Source organism: Ochotona curzoniae, unplaced genomic scaffold, assembly GCF_017591425.1.
Source record: "Ochotona curzoniae isolate NIBS_2020 unplaced genomic scaffold, NIBS_Ocur_1.0 contig_3819, whole genome shotgun sequence".
Lineage (NCBI taxonomy): Eukaryota > Metazoa > Chordata > Mammalia > Lagomorpha > Ochotonidae > Ochotona > Ochotona curzoniae.
In genome coordinates, this window is record NW_024466004.1 from 17,603,899 (window position 1) to 17,629,606 (window position 25,708).

Here is a 25,708-nt window from a genome sequence, read left to right on the forward strand (position 1 = left end):
TTAAGTTAGAGAAAAATAAGTTCCCAAACCAGCAGCCATTGGCATGGCACAGGTTAAAAGAATACAATGTTTCATTGACTTCATCAATTGTTTACATGGAAAACTTGATCCCAATATGTTCTCTTTCCATATTTGGCTGTCTTTGCAGACTTCTTGCAACGAGAAGTGAATCAACCCTACAGCAGCCAAAATGGAGAGCAAAAGCTAACACTTCTTGGGGAGACAGACTTCATGTGCTCACATCACACTTACCCTTAGTTGACAAACAATTTAAATAAGATTCCTGAAGTCTACTTTCCAAAGTCATACCAAATTACAGTATTAAGGTGGAACATAAGATGCCATGTAGAGCAGAGAAGGAAGTATTAGCTCTTTAGGCAAGACAAAAACTGAGAGGCATGCTAAAGAATACTTTAATCATGGAGGAACAGGATCCTAGGCTTCAGTGACTAGCACACAACAACCTTTGCAATTCTCATTGTTTTAGTGTACAGTTAACCAAAACCAAATTGAAGTTATATTCTGTGTACTATTGTTGAAAAGTCAGGGAAGAAATTCTTGTAAACAAAGTTTGCATTTGAAACTGACAATTTAAATAATAAAAACATTGTGGTCAATGTTGCTTTTCTACAAATGTCAGAAAAATTTACGTTGGTTTTGTACATCTTGGCCAAAACCATTGGAAGGATTTTTTTCATGTAAGTTAATCATACTTGTTGCAAATTAAACATAACTGGATGTTATAATCAGGTCTGGATTCTTAGAGGCCATGCCGAAACAACATCAAAGTAAGATGGTGGAAAAATAAATTTGACCTCGTGTTGTTAATATTTATTCAGAAGTGGTATGTATTTGTATTTCCTTCATTTGAAGCCTCTTATTTATTTCTTTGTTAATTTGCTGTCCTCCATGTTGTCAGCATCTCTTCAATACTCATCTCCATGCCTCTGTCTGAGGTTGTTCAGGGTACTCAGTGCTTTCTGAGGGGTCTTGTATGACTTCCCTAGCTAACGCTTCTATTATGTTGCTGAGGTTTCATACTATAAAGATATACCATCTGGTTATTGCAGAAATCACAGATGAGAAGCAGTCACGGATGCCATGATAAACTGCAGGTAACATTGATGATCTAGATGAGAATGGAAACCTTGATAACATTGTACGTATTTTTAGTAATTCGACTGCTACACAGAAAAAGGCCCTAAAATGAAACGAGAGTTTCCAATATTTCTTACATATTATTTTATCCTCCAAGTCTAAACTAATAGGAGTGGGGTGAGGGAGGCTCAGAAATTTTCTTGGGACTTTTAACAAAAGCCAAGCAGTTAGATTTGTATTTGAACAGGTCCATATATGTCCGGGGAAGGGGAATACAACACAAAAACCTGGCTGTTAACTCTCAAAGAGTCAAAGTCTTTCATCTTTTATTTGGTAGATTTATATTATGGAATTTCTTAGTCATTCCGTCTTTGCCTGGGCGAGTAGGCTAATGAGTCAATAAAAAAGAAATGTAAGCAGCACTAAGCTATCTAGCACAAGAGGAATGAAGCTTCGTTTGTTGGTCAGTTTTCTTGCTTTAACTAAATAACAGAGAAAACTAAACACGGAGCAAAATGGTATTTCATTCTCTCTTTAAGAAGTTGAAGTTCAAGATTGGGCATGCTTGATGATTTGGCCTTTTTTGGATGTTGACAATGGTGTGCATGTGGAAGAATGATGACATGTGAGCCACGAGGCAAAAAGAGGCAGGGCACCACTCAAACTTTATAACTGATCCTTTCTGGAGAATTACCTCTGGAGGACTTGTTCCCTGTGACTTAATGACCTTCTACAAGACCCAGCACTGACACAGCATAATTGGATTATTCCCATCCTTTTAGTACCATTTAACTTATGACCAGGGAGTTTAAATGTGTGTATAAGCTCGGGTGTCAGATCATGTTCAGACTCTAACACTGGTTACCTACTAGCTTATCAGCAATGAGGCCTTCAGTAAACAGGTTGGGGTTACACACGTTTTGACTATTTTCTTATCAGCATCTCTAAATTTAAGGAATTTTAGTGTTGTAATTATAGCATAATGAAAAGAAATGTTTAAATATTTAGTTTTTAGAGAGATAACCATGAATATAAGAAGAAAAACAAAAACAAAAGAATATAAGAGACAAAGAGACAACATAAATATAAGAAAAATATCTGAATGTTTATATTTTTTAACCAAAATAATCAACTCTGTTCAAATGTGGCTAGCATAGGTAGTTTCCTCACTTTTCAAAGCCTCAGAGATGGAGATGACTGTTTGTTTTGTTTTCTCAAAATGTCACTTTTTGAGAATTGGAACAAAGACCGAGAAGGAAGAATACTGCTCCTTGTCATTGGCGCATGACCGGTCTTCTGGTTATCACTTCCTGAGTACCCCCTGGACCCATACTTAGTACTTCCTTCACCTGATCTCCACGTCACTACTCAAATTCCAAAGTGTATGTTGCATTTGTATTTTCTAAGGATAATGCTATTACTGTGAAACTGTTTATTAAAAATAGCCAATAAGTAATTTTTTAAAGCTCCCATTTCTCTTTCTCCCTGATTCCATCAGATTTTGGTCAAAGCCTCTTGACTCTCATTATCGTCTGTGAATTTGCTTCTATCATCTCTGTCTCCAGTACCTCATACTTTGCTTTGCGTTTTCATGGCTTCTAGGCTGCAAATCAAAGTGCATAGTCAGAAAACCATAGTCAGAAACTAAGAGTCAGAAAACTATTAACTTACAGTTGTTCTCTTGCAGTGGTCCTGACTTTCACTTATTGAAGTTTAAGTCAAGTCTCTTTTCTTTTAAGTATTCCTCAATCTTACATAGTTGTGTTACCAACCATACTCCTATGCATATTTTCTGTGGTACTTGGTCATGCACTGATTCAGATCTGTGTGTTTGCCTTCTCCAACTAGACTTTGAGGAACTTGTTATATTAAAATCCTTTTAGTGCATAGTAACTACAAAGCATTATGAGTATAAATAAATCTAAAAATTAGCTTCTGATCTGTTATAAAATCTGAAATCAGTGTTATTAATATGGTTGAATTTATGAAGTCTTTATTATTATTTTCTTTTTTAAAGAGTGATTTATTTATTGGAAAGTCAGATACACAGAGAGGAGGAGAGACAGAGAGGAAGATCTTCCATCCGATGATTCACTCCCCGAATAGCTGCGACAGCCAGAGCTGAGCCAACCTGAAGCCAGCAGCCAGAAACCTCCTCTGGGTCTCCCATGGGGATTTAGGGTCCCAGGACTTTGAGGCGTCCTTAACTACCTTCCCAGGCCACAAGCAGGGAGCAGGATGGCGAGCAGGGTGGCGGGGACTCAAAACCAGTGCCCATATGAGATCTGGCTCATTCAAGAAAAGGTGTTTAGCCACTAGGCTCCTGTGCCGTGCCAGTGAATTTCTCTATTATTATTTTCAGAAGAATATTTGCATAATACTATGTGATTAGGAAAATAGATTCAAGATTTCCCTAATATTTCTCTTTAATTTGCTTCAAAAAAAAAAATCCCAGACAAAAATCAGTTTTAGGATGCTTTAGCTGTAAATACAGCAATTCTGTGTCTTAGTCGGAAACATACATTCCCTTCTCTCATGATTCTTTGCTTGTGACCCAAAGTTTGCATGTCCTTATACTGTCCCTTTGGAGGTTAGAATATCAACATACGGTACTATATCATGAAAAACAAAAGTAAATCAACATGTGTCAGTAGAGACAGACAGACACGGGAACAACCATAGTGATCGATTTAATGGCTAGTGAGAGTGAACAAACTGAATGATATTGCAGGTTAATTTGAGCTGTGTGAGTCAAATCATCTAGAAAATATATTTTACCAATGCCAAAATGAAACTATTCATGTTAAAAAACAATGCCTCCTATATAAAACCAAGTTAAAACAGTTTATCTGAGGATATATAATTTATGGCTGATTATAAAATAAGGTATCAATTTCAAAAAGTCAAAATTGACATTTGGAATTCCAGCTATAGTATTGTGCATGAAGTTGCTGTTATAATCGTTATAGAATGCTTAAATCTGATGGTAACATGATACAGCATTGTGAAATATACACAAGGCACGACCTAAAAGCAGGGACTGAAAAAGAAACCTATTGTTGCATCATTGTCTTGCAGTGGGATGCAGTGACAACAAGAGTGAGGAACTCCCAGCCTCATCCCACCCTGTGCTAGCATTCTGTTCGTTGTCTTCATTCTCCGTGGTCTCAGTAGGAAGCACCAGCTATTAACGAGATCTCTTACTTGGTGACGAGCCGTGCTATTCCTCAAGAACATGGAGGTAGAAAAATGAGAACACAATTATAGAGGAAAGAAGCTAAGAGTTCATTTAATTCCATTTTCATGGCTCAAAAATAGAAAAAGTATGTGCTATGTTTTTAAAACCACAAAATTGAAGTGCTGAAAAATAATATTGCGACAAATCATGTCTTCTGCCGAATGAAATTGGAAGGCTAAGGGTAAAAGAAGGCCAGATGAAGAAGTTAAGTACGTGTCATTGACAGCATACACACAGCAAGTATACATGGGAAACCCAGTTCTTAGGAAGGCTGAATTGCTACCACATCGCTCAGGCATGCGGTAAAAACATATCTCAAAGAAGTCACTCCAACAAGAATGTAAGGGGTATCACAAAGCTGTGTGTGTACAAGACCGTCGCATTGTAGTAATGAAGACTAGGACATGTGCGTTAGAGCCATTGGAGCAGTATGTGAAGCCAGCAAGTAGCAGCAGTTGTGCCGAAGTTGAAAACAATCCTCAGATATTAAAAATTGACCATGGGTCAGATTACGTTTGTTTTGTTTTAATCAGGACTGTTGAGACTGTATACCTTTGCAGGATAGCTGACAAATAAAACCATTGTTGACACAGCACATACCTGAAAAGTTCTAGAAGTCCGTCTCTTTATCTAGTCTGTATGTCTCTTTTTGTAGTTCTTGAGTAGTCGGAGAGGGCTTTTAGATCTATCTCAGGATACAGTTTTTACTATTACTGATTTTTCAGGCAGTCATCCTTGAGGACTGCTGTCCTAATATTAAGGCATCCGACATTTATTTCTGTACTATAAGCAGTAATGTGAAATTTGATAAAAGCCTAGCTAAGTATAGACTGTAAGTAAAATAGTATCAAATATATAATGTTTTTCATGTGTCTACAAAGTTGAATATTGTTGTTCTCTTGAAAGCAAGAACTTAGTATAATAAAGCAAGTAGAGATGTTACTGTCATTAACTGTAACAGTGTGAAAGAATTCTCTGTCAATGAAAATTAGTAAAAGTAACTCATCTGCGTTTCTAAATTACGAATACCATTGCTTCATTTTTTATTAGTTTATTTTAAAAATGTAAAGAAAGGAATAGTAATTCCTGGTTGGAATCATGCAGTTAAGATATGATGTCCTTACCGAATTTAGTATGTTACATCCTAATAGTTTTACTAACTTGACTTATCAAGAAGTAACCAACAGAATGGGAGAAAATTTTTGCACACCACACATCTGATAGGGGACTAATATCAGGATTCACAAAGAAATTCAGAAACTTAACAACAGCAAGACAAAACTATTAAGAAATGGAGGCAGGAAACAGATGAACATAGAAGGAAGTGAGGATACGTTTCAATATACATTTCTCTTCCAGAATAAAAGGAAGATTCCTAATGAAGCTGTTACGTATACCTTGACAATATGATACTAGGTTTTCCATCATTGCAAATAGCTACAATGCCATGATATAGTAAAATAGCAGAATGTTGGCCTTATGACTGTTGCTGAAGTATAAAACTAATTGTAATAATGTGGGGAGATGGTGGCAAGGTGGGGATAGGAAACGGCGGGTAAACGGGGTTGGGGGGATAGGAGGAATCCCTATACTTACAGAGTCGTTTCATGGAAAATAATAATAACAATTTTTAAAATAAGGGAAAGGGGGCCCAGCACGATAATCTAGCTGCTAAAGTCCTCCCTTTGCACATACCAGGATCCCATATGGGCATTGGTTCTAATCCTGGTGACCTTGCTTCCCATCTAGCTCCCTGGTTGTGGCTTGGGAAGGCATCGAGGACGGCCCAAATCCTTGGGACCCTGCACCTGTGTGGGAGACCTGGAGGAGGCTCCTGGCTTCAGATTGTCACAGCTCCAGCTGTTATGGATGCTTGGGGAGTGAGGCAACAGACAGAGGATCTTCATCTCTGTCTCTCCTCCTCTCTGTGTATCTGATTTTCCTATTAAAATATAATATATTTTTTAAAAAGTACTAAAAAGTACTATATAATACGCACGAATATACAAGTACGTATAAAATTGCATGTGTATAATGTCTTCATAAGAAGTGAGTGTGATAATTTTTAAAAATTATACAAAAGAAAAACATTGAAAGTACGATAAAATAAGACTATAAAAAAGACATTGGGAGTCTGGCGGTAGAGCGTAGTCTTATTGAGATATTGTATGCATTTTAGCATGAATGAACATATGCTTTATTCTGGTTGATTAATTTATAATTTACCTAGTGAGATGAATTTTTCAAGTATTCATACACACTCTTTTAACTACAAAATTTTTACATGATAATCTGATGATAATTGTCATGTCTTTTATCATAAATGCATACATTAGAATCATCCATAAAGAGTTTAGATGCAGTTGAAATGAAGCCTCTCAGTGCAGGGTTCTACCCTGGCCTGACTTCAGATACCATGCACTACTGTGGAGATGAAGTTGAATGGAATAATAATAATATGCAACTGCATACTTATGGAAATATCCTAGACGCTAAGAAGTAATGTATAATGTGACCCAGTGTGTATTTCAAAACTTCAGCTCTACATCAAACTATCTCCCTTGCCGGGTTCCTGTACTGTACCCACACCTCTGTAACTAATCTTTCTGTGGGAAGTTTTAATACTGAAAGGGGTTCAGGAAAATCGGATGCCCTCCCCAAATCCTCTTTGCCCTTTAGTTTAGTTGCTCATTTCTAGACTTTTCCAGTAGATTTTAACCAGTATTTCTGTAGATGGATGGTTTTCTTCACTGTGATTTGGTGAGTTATGTTTTCCAAATATGAAATCACAACAGTTTTTAATAACAGGAAAAATGTTTCTTCTACTATTAAATACGCATAGCACTAATAGCATGCAAATAAGATGATCTCACTGCTGTTAAGTATGTATATACCAGTATGAAAGGAAATGAATCATTGTCCTCAGATAGGAAATTGCTGCATTTTTCTTGGTTTATTTTGAAATTTTACTTAATCACCACCAAAAAGTTTCAGTTAGCACCCATTCTACTTTTTTATTTTTAATTTTTTTTTTAAATTACAAAGTGAGATATGCAGAGAGGAAGATCTTGTTAACTAAGTCAAAGATAAAAATATTTATTTTTTGTTTTGATGAAGTATTTTATTTTTTATTATTTTTTATTTTTTACATTTATTTATTATTATTATTATTATTTTACAGTTCCATAGGCTCCTGGCATTTCCCTTATCCCCAATTCCCTCCCCACCCCCTAGTTCCTCTATATCATTACTATAGTATAGTTCTTCATACTCAGTCATATGTCCATCATTGCAGGCATGGACAATGGCAGAGAATTCAGCAACCTATTATCAAGATATAGTGAGCAGTTTCATTGTAAGTCCATCTTTGTCTAGAAGTAGAGATGCATACTACATTGTATCCTCACATCTGGATGTTAGTCTCCATTACACAGCTACTGTACATCCCCTGAAATGAAAAGCCACAAAACAAAATCAACGTCAGGAAGAAAAAAGAAAATAACAATACCAAGAACTTATGATGAAGTATTTTAAACCACATAACGCACTGCAAAAATGCAAGGTACCATTGCTAAAATGTCCCTACTGATTTGGAATACATACATCATTTGTTCTATAAATTAACACTGTTGCTAAAAGAGAGCCCAAACATTCTTCCTTCCTCATTTCTATGGACTTTAAATATGAGATACTAAAAAATTTCTTACTTTTGACAAGGCATATTTGGTCAGACTTTTGTTATTTTTCTGCAGTGTACCTTTAATCTAGTAGAATTTGATATTTAATGTAGTAGGATCTGATACGTTTACTTGCATATCCTACATAATTGGGATTGTAGGTACCAAGCCCATTGTATTCTTCTAGTAATATAATTGTACAAATTCAATTTGTATAGTAAGTTCCCAATATGCATAATGTAACTTTGTTTTCATGTTTTATTATGTAAGCCTGAAGCTCATTGCCATTCTTTTATGATAGAGCTTTTAATCCATACCTAATTATGTTATCCTAGTCATTATTGAGCACCCATGAATAGTTATAGCCACAAGGAATTTTAAGACTCAGTAAGATCTTCTCTAATGTGATTTACTCATATTTGTTACATTCATAATGGTTAGATTTCCTGAAGATCACATAATTTGTGGCAGACCAAACTGATATATAGATACAGTTGTCAGTTTTTATTTAGGCTGAAGAAAGATTAGGGTGAATGATACTTTTTATGTCAGATTTGTGTTTTTAAAAAAGAAGTCCATTTAGTACATTGCTTTTGACAGGTTTTATAGGCTTAGAAATAAATAATCCATAAGTGGTCATTTCCTTTTATTTCTATTACTAATTCTTAAAAGTTTTCCAATTGTGCTGAATTTTATTAAAATGCAGTTATAGAGCTCCATTCATCTTTTTCTTTTTCCAATTTGAGCGTATTAGTTTTTCTGCTGGAAAAAAAAATAATAAATCCTTCTGTCTGTACTCAGACAATTACCTCACAAATCTGAATCCCTTCAAATGAAGCATAAAAGGTGTAATATACCATTGTGAGAGTGATAGTGACAGTTATGTGACTAGAGAACATTCACCCAAGGTACTGTCACATTTCATTAAGTATCTAGGTCATACAAAACATATTGCTTATAGTCCTGTATGCTAGTAGATTGCAAATAGAAAAAACAAAGTGAAATTCAAATAAGGTACTGAAGATACCGAAGCGCGTTTCTGAGGCTGTTCTGGCATCCATTTAGCAATGTGTTGAACGTTTTCTATCATCAGGCTTCAATTATTTTTCATTTGTCTCATTGCTAGTTTCTGCACTTTTTTGGTATTTCAGTGGGGTTAGAAAGAACGTTATAGTAAAAGTCATAAGGTTTCAAATCTCCTACAATCGTATGGCTCAGCAAAATTAAATCTGCTGCCAGGTACAGGTTCCCAAGATACGATTGGCCAGAGACTCTCTTTTGTAGAATTTATTTTACTCTGTAGATTAAATAGTATCAGAGTTTCCATTCTAGTTGACACACATCCTTTGAAGCAAATGTGTTCCATATATGTAAGTTTAATGATTTTTGTGTTTAAGTCAATTCAGTGAACATTTGTTAAAATATTGCTATCATTTTCATGCTCATACTTGCTTCTGAGTCCTAGTAGTACTTGTCTCCAGCTTTGATGGATAAATAATCTTTGTCATTTAAGATTTATCATGAGGTCCCATTACCTATAGCATTCTGCTATGTAGTGACCTCTAATAACCACATATATACAATGTGAATTTTTTTCTTTATCTGGATTCTTTTGCAGATTACTTCACACTTGATCATATGCTCCTGAGTATCCTAAGATTGGATAGTTTTGTAAAGGATGCATGTAATTATTTGAGAGTCAGAATCATATGGAGAGAGAAGCAGTGACAAACAGAGAGAGACATCTTCCATCCACTGGTTCATTCCCCAGGTGGCCTCCAGCAGCTGGGATTGAACCAGGCAAAAGACAGAAGGAAGGACTTTGATCCATACCATACACGGATCAAGGGCCCAACACTTAGGGCATCCTCCACTGCCATTCTAGGAAATCATCAGGGAGTAAAAGCAGAAGTGGAGCAGCAGGTACATGAAATGCCAATCATGTGATGCTGATATCACACCCGATGGCTTTACCTGCAGTACCACCCTCTTAAATTTTAGCTAGCATGTGAATGTACCTAATACCATCTGTGCCATTTCTACTGTTTTAAGTCAGCATCAACTCTTGTTTGGTTAAGTGTCTCAAGTATCTGATGAGTTCATGTATGTATTGGCTTTTTCAATTGCATTGCATTTTTCAAGTGCAAGAATATAAAAATAATAGAGACTTAAGAATATAAGTAAGATGTAATATCACAGCAGAATACAACTTAATGTAACTGGTTTTTATGTTAATGCACAATCATTTGACATGCTCTGCATACTAATCAGTATATAATTTTTTCTTTGTACATTGTGATTATCGTTTCTATAGAACAATATAATTTAGGTAAGTAACTGGGCATGTAAAAATTTCACCTAAAGTTTCATGTGGATCCTTTCTAATTATTTTTTCCTTAAATATATGTAAATGTCCACTAAGAATAAAAAGTTTTATTTAACTTTCCCTTATTGACCCAGCTAAAAGTTTCTGTACATTTTTATAAATCCAGCAAATTGGGTGAGGGTACAAGCAAATGGAAGCCATGAAAAGCAGTCTCATTTGGTTGACATCAGACAAGCTTGTCAGAGATGTTCAATCTAGCAGCCTGATTCCTGTTGTAGTGTGTTGTCAGTCATGCAAGAATGACTACCTTCGCCATGGGAGAACCATCCATTGGCTGAGCAACTTCAGTTACTGTTTGCGCACAAAAACCTTTATGTGTCCCGAGAATGTGTTTTTATTCATCTCCAACATCCAACATAACTTGTTCTGTGAGTGTATCACTATATTGTGTAATGTTTATTTTTGAAAAAATCCTTTTAGGATTTAAAAACGAATACCACACTGCATGAAACACTTATTGTTGCGAGCTATTTTATGAAAAAAAAGTATATCATGGATAATTTAATTCCTTTGTATTACTAGCCATATGTCATTGCACCACACATTAACACATACACATAGCACATGCATTCATTTAATAATCATGCATGTTTTTCCACACATATGATGCTAGGAGGAAAAATGTCAAGGTATGCAGTTATTACTAGCTTCTCTCTCAGACAGGCACCTCACACCATTTATTAAAGAACAAATGGAATGTGTGATGTCACTAGAATGGTTGGCATTGGTATTCCTATAGATAATTTTAAATTTTATTTTGATTTTATTTAAAAATTATTTTGTTTCTATAAAGTGAACAAATGTCTAGTATTTCACATATTCCATTGTGCGAGCATACTGATAACTTCCCACTTTGCCTCCCTTCTGTTCCTCTTCTATCCTACAGATCTTAACTTCTTAAAAGGTTTACGTGGTGGAAGGATTTTTTTTTATTATGCTTATTTCCAGAGGAGAATGTAAGCTTCACACAGGCAGGTTTTGTGTCTTGTATGTTACTAAGTGTTCATTATATGAAGTTTTTTTCCTCTTTATCTTCTAGTGTTATTTTGCCATATAAAATAATTAATTATTAACAATAATTAATTATTGTTTCCAATAATTAGCATGCTGAACAGGTCCCTTGCTTAGCACATTTTCCTGTTTCACCTTTTCAATCATATAGTCTTCTCATTTCATTTATGTTTCTTTCTTTTGCCGATTCAGTCGACTAATCTAATTATAGGATTGTGTATTTCATTTTCTTCAAGCTCTCTTTTGCACTTACTCCATCTTTCATTGTTCCTTAGATAAGTTTCAATCTCTAGATTTTTTTTTGCCTCTGTCCTAGTCATCTAAGACCTTTACTCTTTAAAAATAATTGCAGAGATCTCACTTTTAGATGGGAAGGTTTCGCAAGAAATATTGTCACACTGGTTTCTACCCTGTATCCTCTGATGATCAGAAAGTTGCTATCTGTCATCTAGCTTTGCCCTTTATTGAAAATCCCAATAAAATGCAAATTCTGAAAATTGGCTAGTGTTACAAATTTATACATTGGACTTACTTGTTTTTAAAAAACTGTATAAGGTCATTTTGTTTGAAAGCAGAGTTTTACAGATAGAGGGAGAGTCCGAGTTCTTCCATACACTGGTTCACTCCCCCGATGGCTGCAATGGACTGATTTCTCTTGGACAGAAGTCAGATTTCTGAGACTCTGTTCTGGTCGGCCATGTCAAAGCACTGATGGTGTATTCCACTGCTCTCCTAAGCACCCCAGAAGGTTGCTGGATCAGAAGGGGAGCAGCTGCGACAAGAACTGGCATTCATGTAGGATGTGGCATCACACAGGCAGTGGTTTAACTTGCTGTGCCACACTATTAACCCTTTCAATATATTTATGTCTTTTATCTTAGAAAACTGGCAAACATTGACATTTATGCATATATATTCATGTCTTTAGTTGATTTTTTTCTCTTATGTCTAATATTTACTGAGGTTAAACAACGCTTTAATCTTTTTTTTCTTTTTAAACAGGTCATTGCTTTAGTAATGGATATATTTACAGATGTGGATATTTTCAAAGAGATAGTAGAAGCATCGACTCGTGGGGTATCTGTATACATTCTGCTTGATGAGTCCAATTTTAGTCATTTTTTAAATATGACTGAGAAACAGGGATGTCAAATACAGCGTCTCAGGGTAAGAATTCTGTTTTTTCATATACTAGTATTATCCACTTTCCTGTAGCCCTTGAACCTTCTTACTCTAACTAACTATGTAAAGAATGTCAAAATAAATTCTATTAATAAAAAAAAATTCTGTTTTTTCTTTTCTCTAGTATTGTGTGTGCCATTTTCACCTTAATCAGGTTTAAGAAGGAAAAGTATATATACAAAGCTTATTGTGATGAAAGATTTTTGATTGGGACCCTCAAGCTTGAACTAACTTAGTCATCATCATTTATTTTGTGTTGTGCTATTTGATTTTATTTGAGAAACAGACAGGTGGGACTCCCGTTTGCTGGTTTATGTCCTGAATGTCTGAAAAAAGCCAGAGACCAGGAACTCAATTCAGATGTCCCCTGCGGGTGGCAGGTGGCCAGCATTTGAGCTGTTGCCTGCTGCCTCCCTGGGCGCGCATCAGCAGGAATTGGGAGCAGACCTGGAGCTGCGGCTCAGGCACTCTCTCAGGGGATGCGAGCATCTCCACTGAAGTCTTAACCATGAGGCCAAATTCTCCCGTGCTACTCATTCTGTGTAATGCTCCAGGTTTGAATGTATAAATTAGAAACCACACATCCAGATGATTCTGTGATTGGACAATTTTGCTTTTTCAAAACATTTAGCCTAGTGTTTTCAGTTGTTTTATTTTTTAAAAGGAAAATAGATCTTGATCTTAGCTATTTTATCATCGGGGTGCTATAATCTAAAAGAATTTCTTCTAATAGGATCCTAAGTGACTTGTGAGACCATTCTGTGCAACCATTCTATTTGAGCTATATTTAAATACACTTTAAGTGGATTATTTTCATCAACATTCTTTATTTGGGGTCGATGTTTTGAATTTTCTTGTCTTTTTTTCAAAAAAAACATAATTTCAAATAAAGTTTTGTGATATTATGGTTTTATATTAGTATATAATTCACTTCACAAAATATCTCTATTGTTAATTTTTATCTTATATTTTACATTCTAGAATATTCGAGTGCGGACAGTGAAAGGACAAGATTATCTTTCAAAAACAGGAGCGAAATTCCATGGGAAAATGGAACAGAAATTTTTATTAATTGACTGCCAGAAAGTAATGTATGGCTCTTACAGGTAATACCAATATGTTTACATTGTCAAACATGTAATGAATTTATTAGTTTTAACTTTAGTAGAGTTGGACTCATACTCACACACACACACACACACACACACACACACACACAAGTGTATGTGGGGGGGTGTATAGCAGAGTTAGAGAGACATTGATATGTCCATCTTCTGGTTCACCCTGCAGAGGTCACGGAACAAGGCCTGGGTCAAGCTGAAGCTGGAATTTAGGGACTGCACGCAGGTCTCCCTCATGGGTGAGGGTCCCAGAACTTGAGCCATATTTTACTTCTTTCTCAGGTGCATTAATAGAGAGCTGAATTGTAAATGGAGCGATCGCACTCAAAATGGCAGGCATGGGATGCGGGCATTGCTGCCAGAATCTTATGCCGCTGTGCCACAATATCCACCCTGGCTCTTTCCTCTCTTCTCTCTCTCTACTTATGTACTTCATTTTCAGCACAAAGATACAGAAATCCCCTAAACTCAAGTGGTTCGGATTAATATGTTAAGTCAATCTTTAAAAGGACTCACTGATTTCAAATACTATTTGTAATTTTATATCTAGAAAGCTTCCATTTGGAACTCCGAGCAGTATTTCCTTTTAAGTCTCCCTGAACTTGAAAAGGAAGTGAACAAAAAATGACAGTTAAAATAAAGTCTAATGCAATAGCTGACATCATGGGTACAAGATGCATGAACTCATTTAGTCCTAAAAATGACATGAGGTAGGTTCTATGATTATTCTCATTTCTACAGCTGAGCAAACTCATGCAGCCAAACTGAGTAATTTTCTTAAGCACATCTAAGACAATGTGTCGCACTCTTCTCTCAGACAATTGTAGTTATTAGGAAAGAGACAAAGGTTCCCCTCACATTGTTGTGTAACTTGACTTTAATCATGTTTCTTTTTTAAACTCATCATAATTCATACTCTATTTGTTTTTCAGATTCTTCTCATTAGTAAGTTCACCTGTTATGAATATGGCGATGCCACTGAAATCAGTTTTTGCTACCTCTGTATTAATAGATGCAATTTTTTTAAAAAAATTGTTTTTAATTTTTATTGGAAAGGCAGATGTACAGAGAGGAAGAGAGGCATCCAATGGTTCACTCCCCAAGCAGTCACAACAGCTGGAGCTGAGACAATTCGAAATCAGGAGCCTGAAGCTTCTTCTGGATCTCCCACGTGGGTGCAGGGTCCCAAGACTTTAGGCCATTCTGGAATCATTTCCCAGGGCATAAGCAGGGAGCTGGAAGGGAAGCGGGGCTGCCAGGATTAGAACCGACACCCATATGAGATCCCGGCATGTTCAAGGATATGACTTTAGCCATTAGGCTTGTGCTGGACCCAATAGGTCCAGTTTTTAAGATTAGTTTAAAAAATTATTTATTTGAGAGATAGTGGAAGAGTCTTCTCATGATCTGACTCTCTTCCCCAGTGCCCTCAACACTGGACTTAGTCCATCAGAACTGGGAGCAAGGAACTCAGTTGAGGTCTTGCGTGTGGGTGGCATGACTGCAGTTGGTTGGACCACCACCCGTGCTTCACAGGAAGCTGGAGCTAGGAGCAGGTGTCAGTGCAGGACGTGGGTGTCCTAACCACTAAAGCAAATAACCTGTGCTATGTTTTCAGATGACTGTGATGGAGCTAATTTTGATTGGGAGGCAAGAAGATAACAGACAAAAAAAAACACTATCCTTTTCTGTTATCATAAACCAGAAGCAGAAACAGTTTATTATTTGTACAAGTGAATATGGAATTTTTAGGACACAGATACTAAAAATGTGTCAGCTTTTTTCTAGCAACTCTGTTTGCGCTATTATTTCAAATTCCTTGAAATGATCAGTGGTTGTCAACTGCTGTCTCTGGCGGGGAGGGTGAATTATCATGGATTGTTCCTGTTGATAACAATATTCTAATAAAACCTGGTACAATATGAACTTGTTTGAGTAAAACATATATTTCATTTTGTTTCGCTGTAGCTTTAATTCTTACCCAAGTAATTTTTTTTATATCATTTTCCTTTTAGGAGCTTTGAAACATGTGTTGTTTTTTTAATTCAAAATTGTTTGCCCTGAGATGCAAGTGACTTCTTCTTCTTCTTTTTTTTTTAATCCTTTAAATTGTGAGTCCCAGAACCCTGACTGTAGTGGGCAGAGACTGACACTTCTTCTTTTTCAAAAAAAGATTTATTCATTTTTATGGGAAAGGCAGAGGAACTTCTCGAGTCCCAACATTCACAGAGAGGCCTAGAATCTGTATTCAGGACACAGTAACATGTGAGAGCTCTCTCATCAGGGTGTTGGTTTTTTAACGAAAACACAACAGGAGTTCTGTCATGAAACTAACATTGATGAGGTTGTAAAAATTCTACAAACTCCTTCATTCATCGAAAAATTGTTATGAATATGACTGCCATTGCCATTAGCACATATAACGTAGGAAGACATTTTATAAAGTATAGCCCATGAATTAAAGGATGAGAATTTCAAAACCCTTTAAAAATTTTTAGTCTTTTTTTTATAATTATTAATTGCATTGCATTATGTGACACAGTCTTCCTACATATTGCTTGAAAAAACTGAATGTCACTGAAGTTGATTCCTCTCAGGTGCCATTTTTGATCAAACATTCAAATTGTCACAGTTGAGAATCACTCTCCCCAGCTAGTCGGTTAGCTGTCATGCACTTTACTGTTTAATTCTTAGCCACTGAGAAACTCAAATGTTTTTAAGAGTGTTTAGCCAAGGTGGCAGTAGGAAGTTGCTTTTATGCAACAAAGTTTCTGCAAGTATTTTTGAAACCGTGTATTATTTGATATGCAACATAAAGAGCAGGTCTGATTCTGCATCTTCCTGTTCTGACATCCATATCAGTTATCCAGTCCTTTTCCATTGTGACTATGTGGTTCTTTCACAATTTTCCAGTTTCCAACATTATCTTTGGCTTATCATATCATCACTGAGAAGTTATATTTGCAACAGATTCATTTCTGCTCACTCTTCCTGGCTTATGCTTCCAATAGAGTATTTATCACAATTTTGTTTGAGAAGGTCAGGTTTATATTATTGAAGCAACAGGAATTTTTCTTTGAACTACAGAGTGATTTATAATATTTACTTCTGTAAACAAAGATAAAAGTGGCCATTTTACCTTTTCTTTTTATCTCAATGGCATTGTTTTCTACTTACTTACTGTTGTTTTTTTCTAGCTGATCAAAATGACTTTGAAGTACATGAATGACTTTCCCAAATGTCTAGTTATCAACAGAAATCTGTGATATACCATCTGGGTTAGCAAGTCCTAAAATTGGGAGCACAGAAAGGGTCCTAGAACGTCCCATATTCCTGGGTGTTTTGACTCATTGTTTCCTAAATTTTCTGTTTCCTTGTTTCTGTTTCCAGGGCTCAGTTTTTCTCCCAGGTTTGCTTAAGCGTTCATTAGGCTTAAATTTTGCAATCTTTGATGACTTGTAGTTTAATTCACTATGGACTTCCTAGCTGAGTTATTTCCCCTGTGTCCTTGGAAAGTGCTGCCTTCTCATAAAAATCATTGTTGAGAAAGGGCAATAATTATTCACTTCTGTGTGTAATCATTTCTTCTTTCCTAAAGCTAAGATTGTTCACCTCTTTCCTATCAGTTGGTTTTTCATTGTCCAGCTTGTTGAGGCGTAGGTACCCTTAGATTACTGTTTTGAGAAGTTTTGACTTTTTAATGTATACATTTACTTGTATCAAAATAATTTGTAGCATAATTTTCAGAGCATCCATAAAATATGGTATGTTTTCCATTTTAAATTGTCTCAAAGAATTTTCTTATTTCCCTCATTTCTTCTTTGATACTTGTATTGTTGTTTCAAATTTCCATATATCTGAAGAATTTGTAATTTTACTTCTATTACTGATTTTCAGTTTTAATCCACTGTGATTAGGAAAGATACTTTGCATAGCTTAGATCTTCCTCAGTTTGTTAATATTTGGTTTTGGGGCTATCAGGAACATGTTTCAAGTGCACTGAAAAAAAAATGTATGTTGTGCATTCATGCAGTGTTTCGCTTGTGTTTGTTAATTCTTCCTGGTCTAGGGTCTTGTTCAACTTGCTCAATGTATATTAATGTTCTCTTTCATTGATCTAGCCATCAATGCCATCAATGAAAGACTATTGATATTTCTTACTAATATGGTGCTGGTATTTGTTTATCCTTTAAATTCTGTTAAACTATGTCTTCCTGTAATTAGAAGCAATGAGATTCAATATATAAATATTCATAATTGTTATACCTTTTTGGTAAATCAGTATTTTTATCATTACATGTTAGTATGTAAGAAGTACTTGAAATATTGACTTATATTTACTACCAGAGATTTTGAAATCCATGCTTACAAGGGCCCTCAAAAAGGTCATGAAAAATTATTTATGTATTCCAAATATTTTTCAAGTCAAATTTATTTTCCACAAAATTTCGATGTAGTCTCATATAATTTTTTTTTCATCTTTCGTGATGGCTTTTACTTTAAAGTGTATTTTATCTCACAACTTTGTAGAAAAAAACTCTTTTGGTTGCTATTTACTTGACATACATTTTTTCCATCCTTTCTTTTCAACCTGTGTGCTCACTTAGATCTAAAGTAAGTCTTGGAAAAGAGCAGACACTTAGATCTTGTTTATGGTGTATTCAGTCTGTAAGTATCTTGACTTATTGGAATTTGATGTCATTTCCTTTAAGGTAGTTACCTTTAAGAAAGGACTTACTATTGGTATGTTATTACTTTGTGTCCTGTAACTCATTTGTGCCACCTTTTCTCTCATTGCCTTCATTTGTGTTCCTCGTTGGTCAGTGATGCTGTGCTGGTTTGGGAGTTTATGATGGCCAGGTGGATGTTGGTTTACCTGAAGATGGCAGTTACATTGTGTCCAAAGCTGGAATTCCTCTGAACAAACACTCCAAGAAAATATTGGCCTTCAGATTTGTCATTTGTTGGAGAAGGAAGAACTCCTTAAGTCCAATGATTAGAACCTTGTAGTGCCCGCTGCATAACTTCCTCAAGTCAGTAATCCCTTTTGATAAAGGATGGGGAGCATTACCTTGGGAAATAGGCAAGAGACTGGGTTCAGTTTGATTTTTTTTTTACTTCAGTTTCTGGATTTATTTTGTTAATTGTATTGTGTATACTTTTACTGTTTCCATATAAACTTTGTAATTTTGGCAAGAATCGAGCATTACGAAAACAGTCATCTCTCACAGTCTGTGCATATTGTCCTCATTCAGGGGAAAACCAGTCAGCTCAATGGTAGGACTTTGCAAATATTTTCCTTTATTGCTCCCTTGGAGTAAGTCTGTGGCGATAGAGCTGCAAAATACTAAACATCTGTTTTCAGTGGCTTCCAAACACTGATGCCAGTCTTGTCACCACTCAGCCAGCGAAGACTGATGCTACTTCCTTGTAGAGCACTTTAGGCAAGCCAGAATGTTGATTGCATTATGGTTTAGGAAGGATTTTTCTCCTGTTGCTCTTTGCAATCGCCTATAGCATTACTGTCTCTATGCAAAGAACCATTCTCAGCTCCTATCTAGAGAGGCATAAAAAAGATCCACAAGAATACTGAGGTGAAAGAATTTTTATTTTAGCAGGCAGAGGAAACATGATTAATAAAAGGAAACCAAAAAAGGGAATATTTGATAGTAATAAGGGATGTGGTAAGAATCGGACTGTGTAGTAAAACATGATAAAACATCCCCAAGATGAATGTTTGGAAAGACTGTACTGCTGCTATTTACTGTTGATTAAAAAACGAGTACATAGGAAGACTAGAAGTCAAAGTCCATGACGTCTCAGGATAAAGTGATAAAAGAGTGGGAGACATTTGGAAGAGGGTTTGGAATCTGAGTCAACAGGACCTGTCAGTTACAAGAAAAAGAGCATTTGAAGGAGACTTACTATTTCTCATTACTGGTCATCAAAAAATGTGGTTAGTCTATGACACAAACATTTCCTAGGTAAAACTAGGAAAGAGATAGTTTGAGGGAGAGGAGTGTTGGAGGAAGTCTTATATGTGTTGATTTTGTGAGATAATTTAAATCCCAAATAAAAATTGGAATTGATTCCAAAAATACAAAATATAGAAAAGGTCAGCACTGACCATACAGATATAGGTTATTGGGCTATAGATGATTCATTTCATGTGGAATGGTAGAGAATACAATTATTTGTCTCTAAGTCTAGAGGCATGGCTCCAATTTTTTTACATTTTTCTTCTTGAATGTTTTCACTTGATGTCTTCTTGTCACCTGAAATTATGATATTCTGATTTACCAAAGCAGGGTACTCTTTCTAATTGTTACAGATTTACCAGTCTCAATATCTTATGAGTTTTCAAAATTCAAAATGTGGAGAATTATTTTTATTTCATAAACTGTGAATGGTCTTTCTGAATGAATTATCTAATTTTCTCTTGCTGCTGAACCAACATTTTCACTCATTTCCCAGAGTTTCACTCATATCCAGATTATCTCTAGATAATTCTTCATTGGGAATCCGGTCACCCCTTTCACATCTAATGAATATCTGTTAGGGAAATTAATTCCTCAAACACCTCTTTCTAGTGTAAGTTAGCAAAACATGTAAACAAATCCTACACAAACTTTCTGATTTGCATGCAGTATTTTCTGCATTAATTCATAAATCTCATATATAACTTCTTTACTAGGGGAAATGGAACCTGTTTCTATGTTCAACCAAATCTTAGCCACTATTGGTTACTTCCCTTTTCCATTCGCTTTTTTTTCCACATACATTGTCCTCTGACATCTTTCATTTGTGAACTTCTGAATACGTAACCTAAGTCAAAATATCACTAAACCATCACTGTCTCTGTGGTTTGGCAAACACTTGCCAGCTGGCTACCTTTTCCACTACTTGCTGCTTCTCGCATATTTTGTATCTGTATCTTAGATAATTTGGAAATGTTCTTACTTACTCACTTGTGCTGCATATCTTTTATGTCAGGCTAGGGGCACATTTGGGTTCACACATAAAAAAGCCTAATAGATATTGTTCTGTGTTATGCATTCATTAGACATATTAGATAAAGTTGAATGTTTCCAAACAATAATACTCTGAAGTTGTGCACTCTTGTTTTTAGACTATTTATTTGAAAAGCAGAGTGACAGGAAGAGGGACAGAAACAGTAATCTTCCATCCACTGGTTCACTCTCCAAATGAGTGAAGCAGCTGTAGGTCAAGCCAGAGGCAGGGCGAGGAACTCCATCTGGGTATCCAACTTGCGTTCCATGAACTAAAGTTCTTGAGCCATCAGTGAATGCTTTTTCATTGTATTAACAGGGGACAGAATTAGAAGCAGAATGACAGATACTAGAACTAGCATTTCCATATGGAATGCAGGCAGTGTTTATATTTTATGTGTTTTAAAATATTATCTTCTGATGTTTTAATCTTTTTAATCTTCATTTGCCATATTCTCTGTGTAAATAGGAAAGTATTTTTATGAGGAGATCATGTCTCCTTTCTCTTCTGTATTTATCCTCATTGTTATTCATATGATTATCTGGATAGCATATTAGTAAGGAGCTTGTCTTTTTAGTTTCTTGTTCCATCACATTTTCAAAAATGAGTTTCAAATTTAATATCAAATTCCAAGATAGCTTTCATCGCTAAACTTGATAACTTCGATTTCTAGATACGTATCCAATGTTAAAACAAGCTTATTGGCATTTTGATTAACTTGGATTACGAGAACTATATTTATTTATCCTTTGTACATTAAGTACAGTGAAATCCACCTGTTAGTGATTGAGGCAACCTTTGTTTATCACTTTTGACATGCTAAATTACATTTATTGAGTAAACCACAGAGATAGCAACCCAAAGGTTTAGTTGCCTAAACTATGTGATTTGGCACAGAAAGCTTATTATAACAATTTAGAAACATAAGGTTTTGCAACTATTCTGCCGATCAGCTCTTCATTTGCGATATGAGGAATATGAAGCTAAAACTTCTGAGACTACAGCCAAACTCTTAACTTGTCCTCTTAACATGTCCTCTAAGACTGACTTGTAGTCCTTGCCAGGACGATCTGTAGGAAAAAATAGTATCTTGTTTATTGTTTTTTTACTCTGTAAAATCTTAGTAAGCAGTTCCAAAATGCACCATAAGAATTTCTTTGAACCTGTTAGAAGGAGTGGGAGAAAGGGCAAGTAGGTCCAAAGTCCGAATTCGAGATTTACTGTTTAAAATACAAATATGAAGTTACACAAGAATATAGGCACATAACGAAAGGAATTATATTAAGTTATAATAGGAAAAGCAAAGATATGTTTGGATATATTAATTGAAATGTTTTAAAGCAGAAATGTGTTTTATCATTAATCTTTCAGCATAGAAAAATTTAAAATATCCATTCTTTTCTCTTTTTTTTCATTTTGTTTCAGCTACATGTGGTCATTCGAAAAAGCTCACCTCAGTATGGTTCAGATAATTACAGGACAACTTGTTGAGTCTTTTGATGAAGAATTTCGAACTCTGTATGCAAGATCCTGTGTTCCCAGGTCATTTGCTCAGGATGAAGCAGCAAGGGTCAAGCATGGCAAATCTCTCTGGGAGAATGGAAATTACCAGCATTCGGTTTCTTCATTAGCTTCTGTTTCCAGCCAACGCAACCTGTTCAGTAGACAAGACACAATTCACAAGCTAGACTCCAGTTACTTCAAAAACAGAGGGAAGTATGTTTTACATGAACCTGACAAATACAGCATAAGAAATCAAGCATACAAACCTCATTTCGTTCCAAACTTTAATGGTCCAAATACAATCCGTCAGTTTCAACCCAGTCATCTAAATGAAAATTGGAAAAGACACAGTTACGCTGGGGAACAGCCAGAGACCACACCGTATCTTCTGCTTAACAGGACTCTGAATCGAGCCAATCATCCCCCTGCTAATTGGAAAAGACCTTCAGATAGTCTCAGTGTGGCCTCCTCGTCGCGGGGAGGCTATTCAAGCCACAATAACACACCTGCTCAAAGTTTTGCTGATCGGCTTGCTCAGAGAAAAACCAATCTTCCAGAAAGAAATTCAAATATGAGAAGATCTTTTAACGGAACTGATAATCATATTCGGTTTTTGCAGCAACGGATGCCAACTCTTGAGCATACCACAAAATCATTCCTACGTAACTGGAGGATTGAATCTTATTTAAATGATCAGTCTGAGGCGCCACCTGATTCCAGCGGATCAGCCCTGGGTGAGCGGTTTGAGGGCTATGATAACTCTGAGAATTTGAAAGCCAGTGCCCTTTATGCTCATTCTCGGCTTCGGTCCTCTTTTGTATTTAAACCAACTCTGCCTGAGCAACAGGAAGTTAACAGTTGCACAACTGGCTCCTCGAATTCAACGATCATCGGTTCCCAGGGAAGTGACACACCTAAGGAGGTTCCACGCTCCCCTACAGGAGTAGAGCATTCAACAGAGAAGCCTCTGCCAGAACCGGTCCCTCAGCTATCACCAAAGTCAGAGGCATCAAAAATGCACACCTTGCACGTTCCGGAAAATCACTCACCAGTACTAAAGCAAACCACAAATGGCCATACAGAAGCAAATAATTATATATATACAACTTTGTGCTCCAATAAACAGACAGAGAATCAAAAGAATGAACCAAATGAGAATCTACTCAAAAGACGAAGTTTCCCATTTTTTGACCACTCGAAAGCTAACAGTGGCCATGGGAATAGCAAGCATTATGTGTATAGCACACTCACCAGGAATCGAGTTAGACAACCAGAAAAACCCAAGGAAGACCTGCTGAAAAGCTCTAAAAGCATGCATAATGTGACCCACAATGTGGAGGAGGAAGAGGAAGCTCTCAGGAGAAATCCTCCAAGTGGCACTGCTACCAAATCCATTTCTATTGCAGCTTTACATGACGTGAATAAAGAGGAACCTAACAAGGAACTCACCCCAAAGAAGGAAGTTAAAGGTTCCCCAAGTTTTCTGAAAAAGGGATCTCAGAAACTGAGGTCCTTGCTTAGCCTTACACCAGAAAAAAAAGAGACTCTCTCGAAAAATAAAGCACCTGCCTTTTACAGAATGTGCAGTAGTTCTGACACATTAGTTTCAGAGGGTGAAGAAAATCAAAAACCAAAGAAATCAGAACACAAAGTTGATTCATCTCCTAGAAGAAAGCGCTCCTCCTCATCCAATTCTCAAGGAAGCCTTCACAAAAGCAAGGAAGATCTAAGAATTAGTTCCTCTCCGGGAACACATTCTCCATCCGATGAAAATAATAAAATAACCCCTTCTCCAGTTCCAGCTGAGAGGAAGTTCTTAGAAAGGGCAGGGGATGCCTCGGCCCCAAGATTCAACACAGAACAGATCCAATACCGAGATTCAAAGGAGATTCATGCCGTTGCTGTTCCTGAAAGGAGGGCAACTCCTTCTCCAAGACCAAAGCCCCGTGAGATCTTAAGGACTCATTCAACGGACAGGCGGGTTTATAGTCGCTTTGAGCCTTTTTGTAAGATTGAGAGCGCTATACAGCCAGCAAGCAACATGCCCAGTCCCACAGTAAATCGTGCAGAAATAAAATCCACAAATTTGGGCAACAGTTATGGCAGATCCAGCCCAATGCTTAATTACGGCTCTGGTGTATACCACTCATATCAACCAAATGAAAACAAGTTCCGAGGATTTATGCAAAAGTTTGGAAACTTTATAAACAAAAATAAATAAAATAACATAACTGCAAAAGGCTGATAAAATACAAAATGGGGCTAAATTTTTTTATATATATAAAAAATTATGTTCCGTAACTTGCCAGTAGGCTTCTCTAGGGCAAAAATTGTAGATGTGATGGAAAGTTCCCCAGTGTACTAGTGTACAGTAGTGTTCTAGTTGATGAAGTTCATCTAATTACTTCATAGATGAATTTTTCTCTGTAAAGACAGGATGTTTAAATGGTAATGGCAAATAATAACACAAACGGACACATCAGTGAAATCATTTTCTTTAGGCTAATAATCTGAAGCCGTAATTACTAACTTTGGTGAAAAGGTGGTATATGGATTTAAACCGTTTTTCTGTCAATAACCCTTTATACTGTATCTTTATGGTGTTTTTATATCTTCAAAAATGTTAAAAAACAGGACAAAAGCTTGGTGTTTTTAATTAAATTTTTACCTTACACGTTGTCTTATTGATTCTATTAATGTCAATTTTCTGCTGTAATAGTTTGCAACTTTTTGGGCCACAATAAGACTCTTTAAACTACATAGCTCAGCATAATGTTTATTTTGCCTAAAACATTTGCAAAGTGTGAATTTCATGCACTGTGATTGCATTTGTAGAAATTTGTTTTACTAATCATTGGAAAAATCTGAGTGGTGCTTTTTTTGGACACAAGGAGCCTGCGTTACATTCTTTTCTTGATTTCCCATTACATATATATATGTCAATACACTTTATGTAACTACATAAATTCCTTGATTTCCCATTATATATGTGTGTGTATATCTATCTATATCTATCTATCTATCTATCTATATATATATATAGATATCTATATATACACACATATATATAATAGATATATATCTATTATATAGATATCTATAGATATATATCTATATATACTTACAGAGAGAAAGAGGGACAGATCATCTTCTGATTCACTCCCCCAAATGACTACGATGGCCGGGGATGACCTAGGCTGAAGCCAGGATCCTAAACTCCACCTGGATCTCCGAAGTGGATGAGAGGGCTAAGTACTATCTTCTGCTCCTCCGGTGCCTTACCGGGGATGGTTGCAGGTGGTGGCTTCACCTTAGCCTCAAGTCTTTGTATTTCATAGTCACTCATTACTTCATATATGTAGAGAACCAACGTTGAGTTTAGAAAATCTGAGTAACTTCTCTGTGGTCTTCCATATATTGAAACTTTTTAGAATGCTAAAATTTAGCCAAAAGTTTCTGTTGAATTGTCATGCCCATATCA

The 25,708-nt window shown here is 36.0% G+C and overlaps 1 protein-coding gene and 1 long non-coding RNA gene across 4 annotated transcripts in view; one reads left to right on the plus strand and one right to left on the minus strand.

Moving 5' to 3' along the window:
- Positions 1-25,213, plus strand: part of FAM83B (family with sequence similarity 83 member B) — a 57,163-nt gene extending 31,950 nt beyond the window's left edge. For all 3 annotated transcript variants that reach the window (XM_040983569.1, XM_040983570.1, XM_040983572.1), the window contains exons 3-5: positions 12,413-12,577; positions 13,574-13,698; positions 22,150-25,213. In XM_040983569.1, coding sequence (XP_040839503.1) covers positions 12,413-12,577; positions 13,574-13,698; positions 22,150-24,448 — 2,589 coding nt within the window. In that variant the 3' untranslated portion in view covers positions 24,449-25,213. The remainder of the gene's footprint in view (positions 1-12,412; positions 12,578-13,573; positions 13,699-22,149) is intronic.
- Positions 21,451-22,911, minus strand: LOC121158685. Its single transcript, XR_005884211.1, has 4 exons — positions 22,734-22,911; positions 22,494-22,552; positions 22,178-22,378; positions 21,451-21,794 (listed from the first exon to the last, which is right to left on the minus strand). It is a non-coding gene; the product is annotated as an uncharacterized LOC121158685 (long non-coding RNA).
- Positions 25,214-25,708: the final 495 nt, after the last annotated feature.